The 16,443-nt window shown below is 40.1% G+C and overlaps 2 protein-coding genes across 2 annotated transcripts; one reads left to right on the forward strand and one right to left on the reverse strand.

The window, feature by feature from the left end:
- Positions 1–65: 65 nt before the first annotated feature.
- On the forward strand, positions 66–14,630 carry LOC126367019 (uncharacterized). The gene is made up of 11 exons (XM_050010379.1): positions 66–224; positions 2,092–2,306; positions 3,026–3,175; positions 4,001–4,089; positions 4,574–5,659; positions 6,179–6,343; positions 7,667–7,788; positions 9,325–9,438; positions 10,427–10,514; positions 11,037–11,132; positions 12,074–14,630. The coding sequence occupies exons 1-11, from the start codon at positions 90–92 to the stop codon at positions 12,181–12,183; spliced, it is 2,370 nt and encodes a 789-aa protein (XP_049866336.1). The 5' UTR covers positions 66–89; the 3' UTR covers positions 12,184–14,630.
- On the reverse strand, positions 14,618–15,544 carry LOC126367115 (ubiquitin-like protein 4A). Its single transcript, XM_050010526.1, has 2 exons — positions 15,364–15,544; positions 14,618–15,266 (listed from the first exon to the last, which is right to left on the reverse strand). Exons 1-2 carry the CDS (start codon positions 15,409–15,411, stop codon positions 14,859–14,861), a joined length of 456 nt encoding a protein of 151 aa, XP_049866483.1. The 5' UTR covers positions 15,412–15,544; the 3' UTR covers positions 14,618–14,858.
- Between the last annotated feature and the right edge of the window lie 899 nt (positions 15,545–16,443).

Consider the following 16,443-nt stretch of genomic DNA (forward strand, 5'->3'; position numbering starts at 1 on the left):
ATTCACTCATTCTTTTTAAGTTTTTTGTACTGGTAGCATTGATTTGTATGTATTGTCAAAAAAATTCAGCCAAACAAACGTAAACGAACATGGATTCTTTAGCTGAAGAACCAGATAAATCTAATATTTTACGCAAAAATGAATACGATAAAGGCAATTTTAATGGCCCGATACAATCTTCAGCTCACAGTAGTAACATTGTGCACAAATTGTTTAACAGAGAGGTAAGTTTGAACTTCGAAATCTGGATGTTGCGAGCTTCATCTCAAGCTTATCCATTTGTAGTATTTTTTGCATCCCAATGTATTTGATATCATTATCGTGTGCTTACTGTATGCTCAATGTGTATTAAATTTACCAAATATTAGCATCCTGAATAAATACGAGTTCAGGGTTAACCAAATAAATTCAGAAATATTCACTGCTAATATTTTTTTTAAAGAATCATACACAAACATACATCGCTAAACATACTTCCAAATCCTTAGAATATGGTATGAAGATTTTGTTATTAATTATCACTTGTACATTAAAAAATATATTCTGTTCACCATTGGAAATGTTTAAAATTTATGTTTTTATTTGATATGAAAACACATACACATAACTCACGCCCGTAATCCCTAATAGGGTGGGCAGAGCTACAAGTAATAAGAAGACAATGGTAGGCACTCTGGTACAAAGTCATAAAATGGATATGATGGACCATATTGTTGCCTTATAGTGAAAATCATGTAAACACCTTTTTGTAAAAATTACATTCTGATGTGATTTTCTTCAACAAAACCTTGATTTCTTTCAATTTATTTCTATTCAGGTAGAAATAGAGACTACAATTATTTACCTGGATTACTAGCTTGTCTATTGTGAGATGAGATTGTTAACAAAAATCACATGAGAATGTGATGATGATGTTATACACAAAGTCGCTTACATGATTTTCACTATAAGGCAATAATACAGGGATAAGTGATCAGACTTTGACCATATAATGATTTATTAAGTTTGAAAGGGAACACCCTCTATTGGTTTTGATGATATGCTTTAGGGAAATAAGCAGCTGAAAGTAACTTATGTTTAAGTAAGTTATGTGTGTTGTTCTTTCCGAGTCCAGCACAGAAGTAATTCCTTATTTTAGTTTTCATATGACAGACCATTGGTTCTCTGGGTTTCTAGATAACTGGATCAAAGATAAATTATAAAATGCTTATCTAGAAGAAGCCAGTCTAAGATGATCAAAAGGCAATTTCATTTCTATTTTTGACTGTATTACGAATTTAAATTAAGAGTTTCGTATGTATATTTCTATACAAAGTTCATAAAAATGTATTGTTTTGATGTTTGGTAAAAAGTCACAAGTCAAGTCATTTGACAAGGTTAGCTGCTTACACTTCACTTACACATGCAAAATTTTAAAATGTTATTAAATAACTTGTAATGTATATCCACATTGATTTAAAAGATGTGTTGCAGTTGCAGTTTCTTGTCATTTCTTCTCCTCAGCCACAACACCTTGTGACATAATGTAGCTTCAAAAATGTAAATTCATTCATCAGAAATCAGAATCATTGATTTTGCTTGAACCTTATTACACTTCTAACAATAGTCCTGTTCAGAGTGTGTGCTGTGAATTCACACATACAGCACATGCTCGCCCTAGCAAGTACACACACACACAAACACACTCACACACACACACACACATACACGCGCACGCAAACTACAATAAATATATAACGAATTGATCGAGTCCGAAACACAACACTGTGTTCAAAAACGGGAATCGCTGATGTGGGACGGGAAGCCGCAAAACTCAAATGGAATTGGGCCGGACATGTTTGTCGCAAGCACCCTGAGTGGTGGGCACGGATCGTCACGCATTGGGTGCCTCATGACGGATACAGGCGTCGTGGCAGACCTCGAAAGAGATGGCGTGACGACTTGGACGCTTGCCGGAGGGACTGGCCGGAATACGCACAGGACCGCGAAAAATGGAAAGAGGAAGGGGAGACCTTTGCCCAGCAGTGGGATCTTGTAGGCTAGATTAGATTAGATAATTAAATAATACATTATATACTCTCTTCCTCCTAGATCCTGGGTGGCACATCGCGGAAGCCCAACGATAGGAGCCGCAAGGTGTTCGAGCGGATCCCCCCGCGGCTGCGGTTCTGCCTGATGGACATCGTGCCGCGGTCCTACCTCCGCGGACACGTGTTCATGGGCCTCTCGCAATGCGGGCAGTTCCTCTTGAGCTTCACCTACAGCTGCAACACACAAGTCTACTTTCGAGAGAGCTCCAAATTCACGTAAGTGCAAAGTCATCTTCTGCACAGCGCGTTTGACTCGCCCATACATGACTTTACAGTCAAAGCTGGTCACACCGAGTGCATGAATTCCTAAGCTGTTAGCTAAGCTGTAAGGTTGTATATTCAGAAGGGCCTTTGCCTTGTAGTGTCGTACGAAATTGTGCACAGGACTAATTCAGTGCAATGATTTAAAGTCATAAGACCAAATGTCTTTTTTAAATCCGAATTGTTTAACTATTATGTCTGGAAATCTCGGCCTTAGGAGGCTAAGCTAGAAAAGATAACAGACAGACAGGCATAATGACTCGCGTATTTATATTAGTGCCTCCCAGACTACTATTATGCTTTACACATACATAAACAGCCTATCCCATTACTGAGCACAGGCCTCCCCTCAATTAACCGGAGGGCGTACGGAGCATACTTCATCACGCTGCTCCACTGCAGGTTAGTGGAGGTGTTTCTAATAGCGGAACAAACGGCTTAACGTGCCGTCCGAAGCTCGGAATCATCTTACTTTTTTCAGACAGTCAGGTGATTCAAGCCTGCAAAGTCCTTACCAAACAAAGGAGTCTCGCAAATTGATTTCGATTTCGACAACGTCCCCATCGGGAATCGAACCCAGACCTCCAGATCGTGAGCCTAACGCTATAACCACTAGACCACGGAGGCTGTTATTATAATGCCTTATAATAATGAATTTCCTATTTCACTTACAGCCTACACTTCCTATCATGGGTGCCGGGTCGTAAGGTGCGCAAAGTGCACAGTGTCCCGCTGTTTGGAGACGATCTGGTGGACAGTAAGCTCACGATCTCCATGGCTCAGTGGAGACACAACCCTGGGGTGCTCGTCGTATATGGCATCGCGTAAGTATTAGCAAACTCATTTAAGTCAATAAAGCCAATAGAGCCATGGTAGCCCAGTTGATAGAACGCTCGCCTCTCACTTTGAGGTCGCAGTTTTGAATCCAGCACAGGCCTAAACCAATGATTGTCGAATTTGTTTCCGAATTCATGTTTGGATGAAAAATTATTATCACGTTCTCAGCGGTGAAGGAAAACATCGTGAGGAAACCCATATTTCCGAGAAATACATTTTCGGAGGTTTGTGACCTAACCTGTATTGGGCTGGTTTTCCCTTCGTGGGTTAGAGGGTCAGACGTCAGACAGGCAGTCGCTTCTGTAAAAAACCTTCAGGTTAGTTAGCCGACCCTGTGAAAAACGGGATAACCTACTAGGCAAGTGATGATTTGCGTCAATAAGTATTTACTTTACGTAGATTCAAAAACGTTAAATTGATCATCAACAAGTTTGTCCATGATAATTACTTTGAACATGTGATTCTGATTTTTGATAGGAACATAATTCTATACTTTATTTGATCCAAATATCAAGCTACAATTATTTTTATGATTATTGTAATTGTTGCATATTATTCAGAGTTTATATTCCCGATTACAATAACATATATGTGAAGTGCATGAGTGTGTTGCGTAGCCTAAGAGCCAGAGGTCGCTAGACCTTCGGTATTTTATAAAAGCTAAAAGTTTGTGTGCGTAGTTACCTACACAGGTAGCAACGATTAGCGACTATAAAGCTATCCCTTGAACAACAACAATAAACGTAACTTGATTAAAATTCAATATCTTTCGTCTCTTTCGCACTAAGTTAACGTTGTTGTTAATTTTGCAGAGATTCGTGTTCGGAACGTTCTTGCCTGAGCGTTATCGGCGTGCCGCGACTGGGGTGTAAGAAATGTGCAGCGTACTGCAGGAATGAAGGTATGGCTTCTTTTGAAATCAATGGATATTGAGTGCTAACTTTCTAAGAACTTTATTAGAAAAACTCTTTATTATTTGAGAACGCCACAGTAACAATACAAAAGAAAAAGATAATAAACTTACACAAAATGACTTACCAGAAACATAAAAAGAACAAAACAAATAAAAAATAGAATGTCAGTCGAAAAAGTCTTCTGGCAGTGGTAGAAATCCTCAATAATGGTTTGGCGGTATGAAAAAACTCCGTCGGTTGGTCTGTTGTGATTTTATTTCTTGTCCTTCTTTCTAGTGGGAATCAGTGTTGTTATTCAGCCGCCGAAGAACCCCTTATATCGCAACATTACTTTCTTGTTATTTGATTCCCCTATGACATGTGATAATTTATCAGACAATGTGAGCAAACTATGGCCACTATGCTCAATATTCTTGATCTTACCAACATTTTGTTTAAATCCACATGTAACAGACAACTTTATTATTTCAGAGGAGTTAACGATGGGTCAGAGGTGCTTAGAACACAACTTCGCAATCCACACAAAGTTCTTCTGCACATCAGACTCGAGCATGTATGAGCCAGTTGTCCAACTCGCGTACTCCAACCAGATCATCATCTACACAGACTTTATACACATACTAGAGATAGCCTTCGCCAAACCAGACCAGGAACGAAGCGACATTGAAGACAACAAGTCGACGTTAGATAGAGAAGAAATTAATTCCATAGATATGGATCCTAGCACCCCAGCGTCAGACGTCTCTGCCGCTTTCCAGTCGCCTAAGTACCAGAACAACGTCGTCCAAAATATAATAGCGGATTTCTCAGACTTGGAATTTGAGCCGTATCAAATGTCAAAACCGGTAAAGCTGCCCGACGTCATGGGGCAAGAGCTTTGTATCCAAGCGTCGTCAATATCGCACAACTTAGTCGAGGAATGGGAAGGACCATCTCCATCCATCAGGACACTCATAAGCCCACCTCTAAGGTCCCCCAGGCGGAGACCGGCTGAGAGCATGTCACGTTTCAACGAAACGCACAGAATAATAGCGGAGAAAGCGTACGAATTTGTAGAAGAGACTGAAACGAAATGCGAGAAACTGAGTATGTTTAGGAAACGTAGGTTGGCGGATAAGAAGTACGAGTTTTCTGAAGATAACAACGAGAATATAGTACCTTTTAGAGTGTTAAGGAGTAATAGGAAGTACTTTATAGGTTCGAATAGTAAAACGCCGGCGCGGCGGGCCAAGTCGCCGACGGTTGAGAGTGTTGTATTGAGGGCTCACAACCAGATAAGCAGACCCCCGTCTCCGACCACTAGCGCGGACTTAAAGACATCACTCGAATGCGATCATAACAGCGAGTCGGAATATAGGGTAACGGAAATGCTAGACGACGGCTCTCTCAAGACGGTGGCAGTACACGATTCTACCTCAAAAACCCTCTCAGACATACCAGTCAGCCCGCAAGACCCGTACTTGGTACACTCTGGAAACTCAAAATGCAGCAAATTCTTCACAAGATACTTCGTTGAAAGTGATGATGAAATAACGTCTATCATAACGGATTCTGAAGGTAACACAAATACAATTCTATTATTGAAAATGCTTTATTAAATTTGTTATCTGGTCTTATCTTTTCTATTTGTTTAAATGTAGCATTTAGTCAAACAGAGTGAAATGTAAATATCTTTACATTTAGCAATATCAGCTGATTTCAATTCTAGCTTGTTTCTATTTGAATTGGTGGAATGTTTCACACTCACTCTCGACTCCAGTGCTCTGGATTGCTGATTAGATACACCATAAAGTAAATCGTCGATGTCTTGCCTTTACTACTTTAAAATCTAATCGAATGGTAATGGACATTCTGCCAGTCCTTCCATATTTTACACGGGATGACTGATGAAGTTGAAGTGAAGTAGATCCATAATTTTCTAAGGGCAAACATACGAGCGCAACAGCACAGTCTACCCTCCTTGTTTGCCGTTTGTTTGTACATTCGATGCGGAATGTTCAGAACCGTCTATGATAATGATAATAACCGCGTAAACATCGAACACTGTATAACCAACATAATATTTCGTATGCGCAGACGACTGTATATCAGGCTACCACGTGGCGCTACACCTGACAGCGCACGGCGCGGGCTACACAGCCCTACAAGCCGTGGGCGCAGGCGCCTGGGAACGCATCTGCAGCAACTTGGGCGAGCCGCCGCCGCTCACACTACGAGCGCAACAACGATCACTGGACACAGGTACTAAATACACTCCCACACTACGAGCACATCAACCATCACTAGACAGGTACTAGATACGAGCACAACAACGATCACTGGACACGGGTACTGGATACACTCCCACACTACGAGCACATCAACCATCACTAGACAGGTACTAGATACGAGCACAACAACGATCACTGGACACAGGTACTAAATACACTCCCACACTACGAGCACATCAACCATCACTAGACAGGTACTAGATACGAGCACAACAACGATCACTGGACACGGGTACTGGATACACTCCCACACTACGAGCACATCAACCATCACTAGACAGGTACTAGATACGAGCACAACAACGATCACTGGACACAGGTACTAAATACACTCCCACACTACGAGCACATCAACCATCACTAGACAGGTACTAGATACGAGCACAACAACGATCACTGGACACGGGTACTGGATACACTCCCACACTACGAGCACATCAACCATCACTAGACAGGTACTAGATACGAGCACAACAACGATCACTGGACACAGGTACTAAATACACTCCCACACTACGAGCACATCAACCATCACTAGACAGGTACTAGATACGAGCACAACAACGATCACTGGACACGGGTACTGGATACACTCCCACACTACGAGCACAACCACGGTGTTTAAATAGGATGGTTGAGTAGGATTTTATTTTCTTAGGAAGATTAACAGTCAAATAATAACTATAGATCTAGACGATAGATGTAGACAATGCTAATTAGAAATTTCCACAAATAGATAAAGAGTTACGCGCTGATAAAGAGGCAGGTACATGTCACATTAATCTAATATTAAATGAGTTAAAAAAAGGGTTTGGCAAGCATTCGTTTGACAGTTGTAATGCTGGTACAGAACAAATCTAAAACACATTGCAATTCACTGAAATCACGACAGGCACGAATAAAAAATGAATTTCTGCGATAATTTACCCTAGCAAATGGTACACGAAGAAGAGCGCTGTCTGAGCCCAAGTAAATTAGTTCGCAGGTAGATCTTAGACAGTAGTTCCGGACAGTCAACACGCCCGTTGGCTATTTTGAACAGATAACAGATATCTGAAATAGTACGCCTAGATTGAAGGGGCAAAAAATGGTAACGTTTACATCTATGATAATAGCCTAATGATCTTTGTCTTGTTTTGAAATCCAAATATCGAACAAATCTCTTCTGAACACTCACTTTCCGAACACTTGTATGTCTCATATTGCGGGTGCCAGACATCTTCCTTATAAAAATAATGACACTTCAACATCATGTAAAATTATCATGTGTTATTGGTTTTTTTTTTCTATACAGAGCTACTGTGCAACGAAGTATGTGGACGACTGTGCAAGATTAATGGGAAGAAATTCATTTACTGCTTCGATTGGGGATGCCATGTTATCGACGTTTGTCAGTCCAGCGGGTGTCTATCGGGGGTGAGTATGTCTTATGTCAGCGACATACTTCACAGCACGATTCGATGTCGCGGTTATCTGCGATATTAGGGTAAATTTATCGGTATTGGATCATATGTGATTAAAATAAAGAATTCGACGTCCGATAATATAAGTTATATATCATATTGATTGATATATAAGTTTTGAAGTTTACTGGAGTAGTTATCTACTCTTTATTAATTTCGACACAACACTTCCACACACACACTTCTTTTTACTTCGTATCAACAGTGGCTGCAAGTTGTCTTTGATTACTTGTGGCTCTGCCCACCCCATTTGGGATTACGGGCGTGAGTTTATGTAGGTGTGTATGTATATATTAATTTCGACAATTCCTTCGATATCGCACGTAAGAACTAATAGAAAAATTGATGTATTTTTAGGCAAATAAAAATGATATTTAACTTACGTGGAAATTGCCGAATCATATAATAGGATTGTATGTTGAAACCCACATTTCGGGAAGTGTGTTTGGTATGGTATTTGACCTATTTTGTATCGGGTTGGTTTTTCCTTCGCGGGTTGGTAATTCAGACAGGCAATTGCTTGTGTAAAAACCGGACCTGATTTCAGGGAAAGCTGACCCTGTGAAAACGGGATCACGCTAGGGAGATGACTAGGTATAATAGTACTAAAATCTTTATTGCAAGTAACAATTGACTCATATGTTATAGTAAATGACTTATTTATAGTGTAAGTATAAAATAAAAAGAACAATATCAAAAACTTATAATGCATTTGGGCGCGTGTAGCCCACTGCAGTAACGCAAATGGGGGCTCACGTCCACTATCGAACGGAGAGCTAGGTTTAACTTAGGTGTATGTTGGATGTCATACGTGCAGTCATGATCTATGTCATATACCCACTTTAGAACCCCGTCGCACTATCATATTTGATATTTAATGAGACTTACGATTTAATTTGTCAAAAAGTGAATGTGACATGGTTTCAAAGCGTATACATATTAGTACTCGTGACCGTACCTCGCTAAAGTGCAAGAAGGTAATATACAATCCCGACGACCAGATTACTCTAGCATAGAGGCGGCCAATCAGCTCGCGACACCAAATACTTCAGGACCCCGATACCGACCCCGCCGGCGTGGTCGATGATTTCCCTCAATCAGCGCTTATCGCTATCGACCCACTAGGGTAGATTAATTCTTTCAAATATTTTTCCTTTCAGATTCGCGCCCAACTGGGCAGCCTCAGGCCTGTTGTCTTAAACTTTGTACCGGGTGAGAGCCCTCAGCGCTCCCCATTTGTCCGGCCAAATAGTTAATGCCATCTGCGGCAAAGCTACAATAAGTCACGCATACATTTGATATTGGTCATGAACACTAATATGTATACACTTTGGTACCATGTCACATTATCTTTTTTTGACAAATTATACTGTAAGTCTCACTAAATGTCAAATATGTTAGTGCGACAGGGTCCTAAAGTGGGTACATTATATTGCTCATGAGTGTACATACATACTCCTTGTGTGTATAATCGCTTGTTATGTTGTAGCTGTGTGCCATGTGGCTGTGGGCCAGCGCCGACGACGAGGAGGGCCCGGAGTGCGAGCCGTGCCGCCTGGCCGGCGCCGGCTGCCTGCTGCACCGCCGCCAGTACGCCGCTGAGGTACCTGCATCATACACCTTTGTATTATGTATACAGTATCTAGGATATAACAGCGTCCGTGGTCTAGTGGTTAGAGCGTTAGGCTCAAGATCTGGAGGTCCGGGTTCGATTCCCGATGGGGACATTGTCGAAATCACTTTGTGAGACTGTCCTTTGTTTGGTAAGGGCTTTTCAGGCTTGAATCACCTGATTGTCCGAAAAAGTAAGATGATTCCGTGCTTCGGAAGGCACGTTAAGCCGTTGGTCCCGGCTATTAGCCGTAAAAACACCTCCACCAACCCGCAGTGGAGCAGCGTGGTAGAGTATGCTTCATACCCCCTCCGGTTGATTGAGGGGAGGCCTGTGCCCAGCAGTGGGACGTATATAGGCAGTTTATGTATCTAGGATATTACTGATGTTGTATTGCTGGATATTGCTGTGGCGGTTACGGACCGGTGGCAAAGGTGTGGTATACGATACTGATGAAGACCTCCAGCCCGATAGTCGGATGACATTATGAGGTATGTGCAACGACCTCCGAGGTCCAGTGGTTGAGCGTTGGGCTCACGATCCGGAGGTCCTGAGTTCGATTCCCGGTGGGGACATATCACAAAAATTACTTTGTGGTCCCTAGTTTGGTTAGGACATTACAGGCTAATCACCTGATTGTCCGAAAGTAAGATGACCCGTGATTCGGAAGGCACGTTAAGCCGTTGGTCCCGGGTAATACATACTGATGTAAGTAGTCGTTACATGAGCAATGTCAGGGACCTTTGGCAGCTCAATAGTAACCCTGACACCAGTGTTGATGAGGTTGGTACTCCACCTCACAACCTACACTATAGAAGAAGATTATGAGGTATGACGAAAAGCAGTGGGCTGGATACAGGCTAGATGGGTCAGACCAACGTGATTGGTGGCGAGCCGTATCGCCGTCTAAAATGGTCGAGTCAACAGAAGAAGTGTAGTTAGAAGTGTCGTCAAAGTACAATGACATTTTGTATTGCAGTGCTTATTCGTGTGGGACCTGGTGAGCGGCGTGTACAGGACCGAACGGGTTTCCATGACTGAGGACTCGAGCCAAGAGGGAAATAGGAGTAAGTTGTATTTATTTATTTATTTATTTATAAAAGATACACCAACAGCTTATATAATAAAACATTAAATAAAATAAACACCGAAACACAAGACTGCGTTCAAAAACGGGAATCGCTGATGTGGGACAAAAAGCTGCCAGACTCAAATGGGATTGGGCCGGATATGTTTGTCGCATACACCCTGAGTGGGCACGGACCGTCACGCATTGGGTGCCTCATGACGGGTACAGGCGTCGTGGTAGGACTGGCTGGAGTACGCACAGGACCACGAAAAATGGAAATAGGAAGGGGAGGCCTTAGGCCCAGCAGTGGGATCTTGTAGACTAGATTATATCAAATAAAAGTTACATCAGGAATTAGACTGTTACATAACCCAATTATATTCTAGGTAATTCTGATGGACTTTCTAGGTAATGTTCTGTAAAAGTTTATATGTATTACTGTATGTGTACCTAATTAAATAAATAAACTTGATTGAGAGTTTATGATGTGGTATTATGAGTATGGATATTTTTGCTCCAGTGTCGGCGGCCGACAGGGCGCGGGAGCTGGCCAAGAGGCTGGGGCCTATCAACACGCCGCCCGGAAGCGAGAACAGATTGCTCACTACGGTCACAGGTATACATATACTAAGAATAACTAAGCCCAGCAGGGGCAGACAGGGGGGGGGAGACCTGTGCCCAGCAGGGGCAGGTAGGGGGAGTGGAGACCTGTGCCCAGCAGGGGCAGGCAGGGGGGGAGACCTGTGCCTAGCAGGGGCAGGCAGGGGGAGTGGAGACCTGTGCCCAGCAGGGGCAGGCAGGGGGGGAGACCTGTGCCTAGCAGGGGCAGGCAGGGGGAGTGGAGACCTGTGCCCAGAAGGGTCAGGCAGGGGGAGTGGAGACCTGTGCCCAGCAGGGGCAGGCAGGGGGAGTGGAGACCTGTGCCCAGCAGGGGCAGGCAGGGGGAGTGGAGACCTGTGCCCAGCAGGGGCAGGCAGGGGGAGTGGAGACCTGTGCCCAGCAGTGGTACGTATATGCTATTTGTTATGTATGTTAATAATAACTATACAATAAGGACGATGATGATGCTTCGCAGTCGATTTCGATTACAGCGATAGAAACTGATGGGAATAATACTACGTGTAGAACGGCAACTCTCCGCTCCCCACCAGCGGCCGAGCTAGGTTTACCTCACCCCCCATCAGTCTTACTTTAGTCGTCAATCACCGGCAGAGCTAACATGCGCAACGTGATAAAGTTATCGATCGTATCAATAAATTTTGTCGAAATTGTTAGGTTGTATTTTTCCTTAACATGCGTGGCACGTGACATTAGCACGAATCGACAAAACGACGTAATTATATCGTCAGAATCGATAACATTACCGTGACAAAAGTCTCAGACTGACAAAATCCCTATTACAGGTCGCACACTGCCTATCTCCGTAGAGAATTAGATAAAATTGCAGTGGCCACCCAGTTTGGGCTTGTTTCCATGACCCCCGTAACCCTACGGTGTAAGTCACGCGTTCTCAACAGGACTATCATAGATTTTAATCTTGTATTTCATTTTCTGTAGGGCGCTCCCTCCGCAAGCTGACTGACGTGGACAACTGCATAGAGATCACTAAGAACCACCCCGACAGCTCCGAGTCAGAGTCCGAGGAGGAGGAGAGTGATTCCGACTGAACTACTCACTCGAAGCCATTGTAAACCACTATATCGTCGCCATATAGCGAAAACCTAGTAAGCGCCTTTTTGAAAAATCACATTCCGATGTCATTTCAATATTATATACAGTCATGAGCAATATAATGTACCCACTTTAGGACTCTGTCGCACTAACATATTTGACAAAAAAAATAATGTGACATGGTACCAAAGTGTATACATATTAATGCTCGTGACACGCTGAAGTATCCCGGTAAAAAATTATAGCCACAATTTAGAAGTTTTAAAAAAAAAAAGAGAAAAGAAAGCTTTTAAAATTTTCACACAGTATCATTCAGATATTCAATAGTGCTGTATCATTCATTTATTAATTCGTTTACTTTTTTAATAAGAATTTTAACAGTTCATTGAAAATAGAAGTTTTGTTCAAGTAAATCACAATAATAAAATGTGAATTTTCAAAAGGGCGCTCACGAAATTTACTCTTTAAAGCGACGATATACGTAACTTTAACATTCAATATCCCTGTTTGGCAGGCTTTTCTATCTTTCTTCTCAAGTATACGTGTACTATTCATATCAGAAGGAAATATCAGACATCAGAATCATTTGTCCAACGTAATTATCATGGATAACCTGCGGTTTTCACATTTTTGAATCTACGTAAGACGTTATGGCTGACGAGAAGAAATGACAAGAAACTGCAACGGCAACACATATTTACCACCCTCTTGAGAGTGCCCTGGTTGCGATAATAACATGCCCCCAAACATCGTCATTTTCAACCTAACGAACCAAGACCCTTTCATCAAATTAAGACCATAATACTACAACACTATTGTTGACTTCTAAAATCGTCTATCACCATCAGCACCAATATGGAATCTACAGATATATTCAATCGGATGTCTTAATTTACCGTATAAATGTAAGGTACTGCGAAAACCTATTGATTTTCTTATTATAATGCATTTTTCTTGTAAATATAACTGCCAAACTGGGTGTTTTATGTACTCAAGCTTAACTGTTATACTTGTTCCAAGTATTTCCATAACTAGTATTAGATAGTGTACGAAAAGCAATGCTGAATATACTAAGTCACAAAAAGTGGGTATCTGCCGTGGTACAACAAAACAATGTATATTTTACAAAATGGCGACTGAGGGTGAGATGACGTCAGCGCGGCTCTAACCTTGAAACGTAAGCTGTCACTTGAGCATACCTTGTTTTGTTTTACCATGGTATCTCCTAAATGTCATTTTGAAGTTGGTAGTATGGCAACATTTTCAAAAATGAACTGCATTTGGTAACTATTTGATCCTTTAGGTATTGTTTTTGATCTTTGTATGGATATTCTATTTAATAAAAAATGTGTCTGTCTGTCTTCTAGATAGAAACTGCAATAATTGTAATTGATATTACTTGTAATAGTGTCTTGTCACAAATATATTGAAGACTACAAGTTATTGTAACAGGTTGTTATGTGACATTATGCTCATGTGAGGTTGTGATTGTTCCAACGTAGGACTGTTTGGAAAGTGCCTCTTGCTAACTACATTTCAGTATCAGTTTAGTAATTATCGTTTTTAAACAAGATGATCTCTGAAGGATTTTAAGTATTCACCCACTGATGTTACTAACATTTCCGATTTAGTCACTGTATAGTTTCCATCCAATGACAATCAGTTGTAGGAACAGGGTTGTCACCTGCCGCAAAAAAAAGAAACATCTACTACTTGAAATTGGGATACTTATATAAATGCCGAATGTTAGCACGTTAAGCAGTTGGTCTCGTTTACTACTAATAGTAACTGGGGCAATAAAAAAAAATTACATAAGACATGTCAGGGACCTTTGACAGTTCAATAATAACCCTGATAGTGCCATTTTAAGAAAAATAAATGATACTAACTCCAGGGTTGTTTAGGGTGGTAATCCACCTCACAAGCCACACAATAGAAGAATCCCAATTCACCTGTAAAACACTGGAAAGGCAACCTTGTTTGTGAGGAGCATATTATGATTGTTCTGTGTACCATTTATAATCTATAATAAGTATTTGTATCAGTTATACGGTCTACAGATCACGCGTTTGGCTTGTTCTGGACCATATGATCATCGAGATATTATTAGTTGTATGGCCTGATCTGAGAAGTGTTACAATGATCAACTTCATCACAACTAAAATAGTAGTTGTATCAATACGTAAATGAATTTTTATAGGATAATAAGTGCAAATGCTTTGAATGATTGTATGTATATGGTTTTTGTTAAATTTTAAGATTTCTTTCTGAATATTCTTCCAATATAAATGAGTACAGAACAGTGTATAACAATATTAGTTTAAATTCATTTGGACAAAGGCACTGTAAGTGTGTTGTATTGTATAGAACTTGCCATGAAAATGAACTTGTGAGGATTAGATATGAAAATAAATTGACAAAATATTAAAAAACATTTAACTTATTACTTTATTTCATTTCTGTTACACAGCTTAAACATTTATATTTTCTTTAAACATATTACTAGTCTTCAGTATAATTGGTTAAACCTGTTACCAAGACAATATATATGATGAAAGTCTACTTGTCTACTACTACATTGACCATAATAGACACTTAGATTCAAAAGCAAAGTCCAGCACAGTTACATGATTGTTGAACAATCAAATGATCCCCGAGACTGCTGTTGAGGTCACATAGCAAATGTATCATCACACTCTGTCTCCTGCTCTGTGGTAACCAGGCCAGCTTCACGTTTCTCATCTTGCAAGCAGTTGTAGCATAGCCTATCAATGTCGTCCCAAGACATTCTTTTAATTTTATCATCAATACCCTTTATCATTCTGTTAGCTGCATCAACTGACTCTCTGTCTGTCATTCCTTGATTCCTGAAATGCTTTACTGCCACTTCGAAGAGGCCTTCAGGCTTCTTAACCACCAAGTTCAGCTTGGTTCCATCTTTTATTGACGGGTAGGACTGCACTGTCTGCTCGTCGGATAAAGTGCGGCCGAGTAGAAGCAGTTTCTGTTCTTCGACGGGAATGCCGAGCTGGGTAGTCACTTGACGCTTTATTTCAGATATAAACGTCGTAGGTTGCACCTATAATGAAAGCCGTGTAATTAATTATACATTACATTATCAAAACATTCATTATCAATTAGATTGTTTTGGAAGTTATAAATCACTATAAATTTACCTCCAGAGTGCATTCGCCCCCTTGCAATTTTTTAATTATTAGTTTCATGATGTATTTCTGAATCAAAACTAATTTCAAGAGATATTTTTAAAACACGAAGATTTAACTTTTCTTCACCATCTTTTTACAAATTTACAATTTCACACGCTCGCTCGATATATTCTGGGTGACCAAAAGGAGGTTTTTATTTTGTGCTGTTCCTTTAAATAATGGACATGGAATACTATCGTTTTATTTTAATATACGTTTTTGAAATAGAGTTTTCATTTTATTTATTTTTAATTTATTATATTATTATTTCATAAATTTTGTGGCCTAGTATTATTATGCTAAAATACATTATAAAAACAAACTTATTTCGTAGAAAACGAAATATATGGCAGCCCTTAGGGTCAGCTGTCACTGACATTAAGTAGGCTGTAATTCTTTTAATGATAAACAAGGACAAGTGCGGTTAGATTATACACTGCTTGTTTGATATAACGCTGTAGTAACTGTATGCGTAAAAATAAATTGATGTATAATATAATTTTATATATTGACTATGAACAATACCAGTAGTTACAGAAGTTAGCCACAATAAATGTTGCCAATATAAAATAGTATTGGGACTGCTTGATACTAGATACTAGGTAATGATTCAAAATCTGCCTCACTCATTCATTGCCTTAATGTGAACATATTGAATAAACATAATAAAAAAAACGTGTAGCCAAGTTTCTAGTTATTTTGCGTGGGTTATGGTATGATAGTATTATTTAAAAAATAATAATTATTGTAAACGAATCTTTTATAATTATAACTGGCTGGTTCTCGTTTCACCGAAGAATGAGTAAAACATTAACATTATTTCAAAAAATATTTATTGGCCATCTAGTTTTTTACTTGACAGATTTAATGATTGAAAAGAAAATAGTTGATACACGTCACAAATATCTTTAATTTTCGTATATAAATAAACAAATTACCTAGGAGATATTTGAATACCTTGAAAATATCTTCATGATAATGGATGACAAAACTTTGCTAACTTTGACGAAGATAACGATGAAAGGCGTTATTGTTAAAGAAGAGATTTCT

Source organism: Pectinophora gossypiella, chromosome 5 (assembly GCF_024362695.1).
Source record: "Pectinophora gossypiella chromosome 5, ilPecGoss1.1, whole genome shotgun sequence".
Classification (NCBI taxonomy): Eukaryota; Metazoa; Arthropoda; class Insecta; order Lepidoptera; family Gelechiidae; genus Pectinophora; species Pectinophora gossypiella.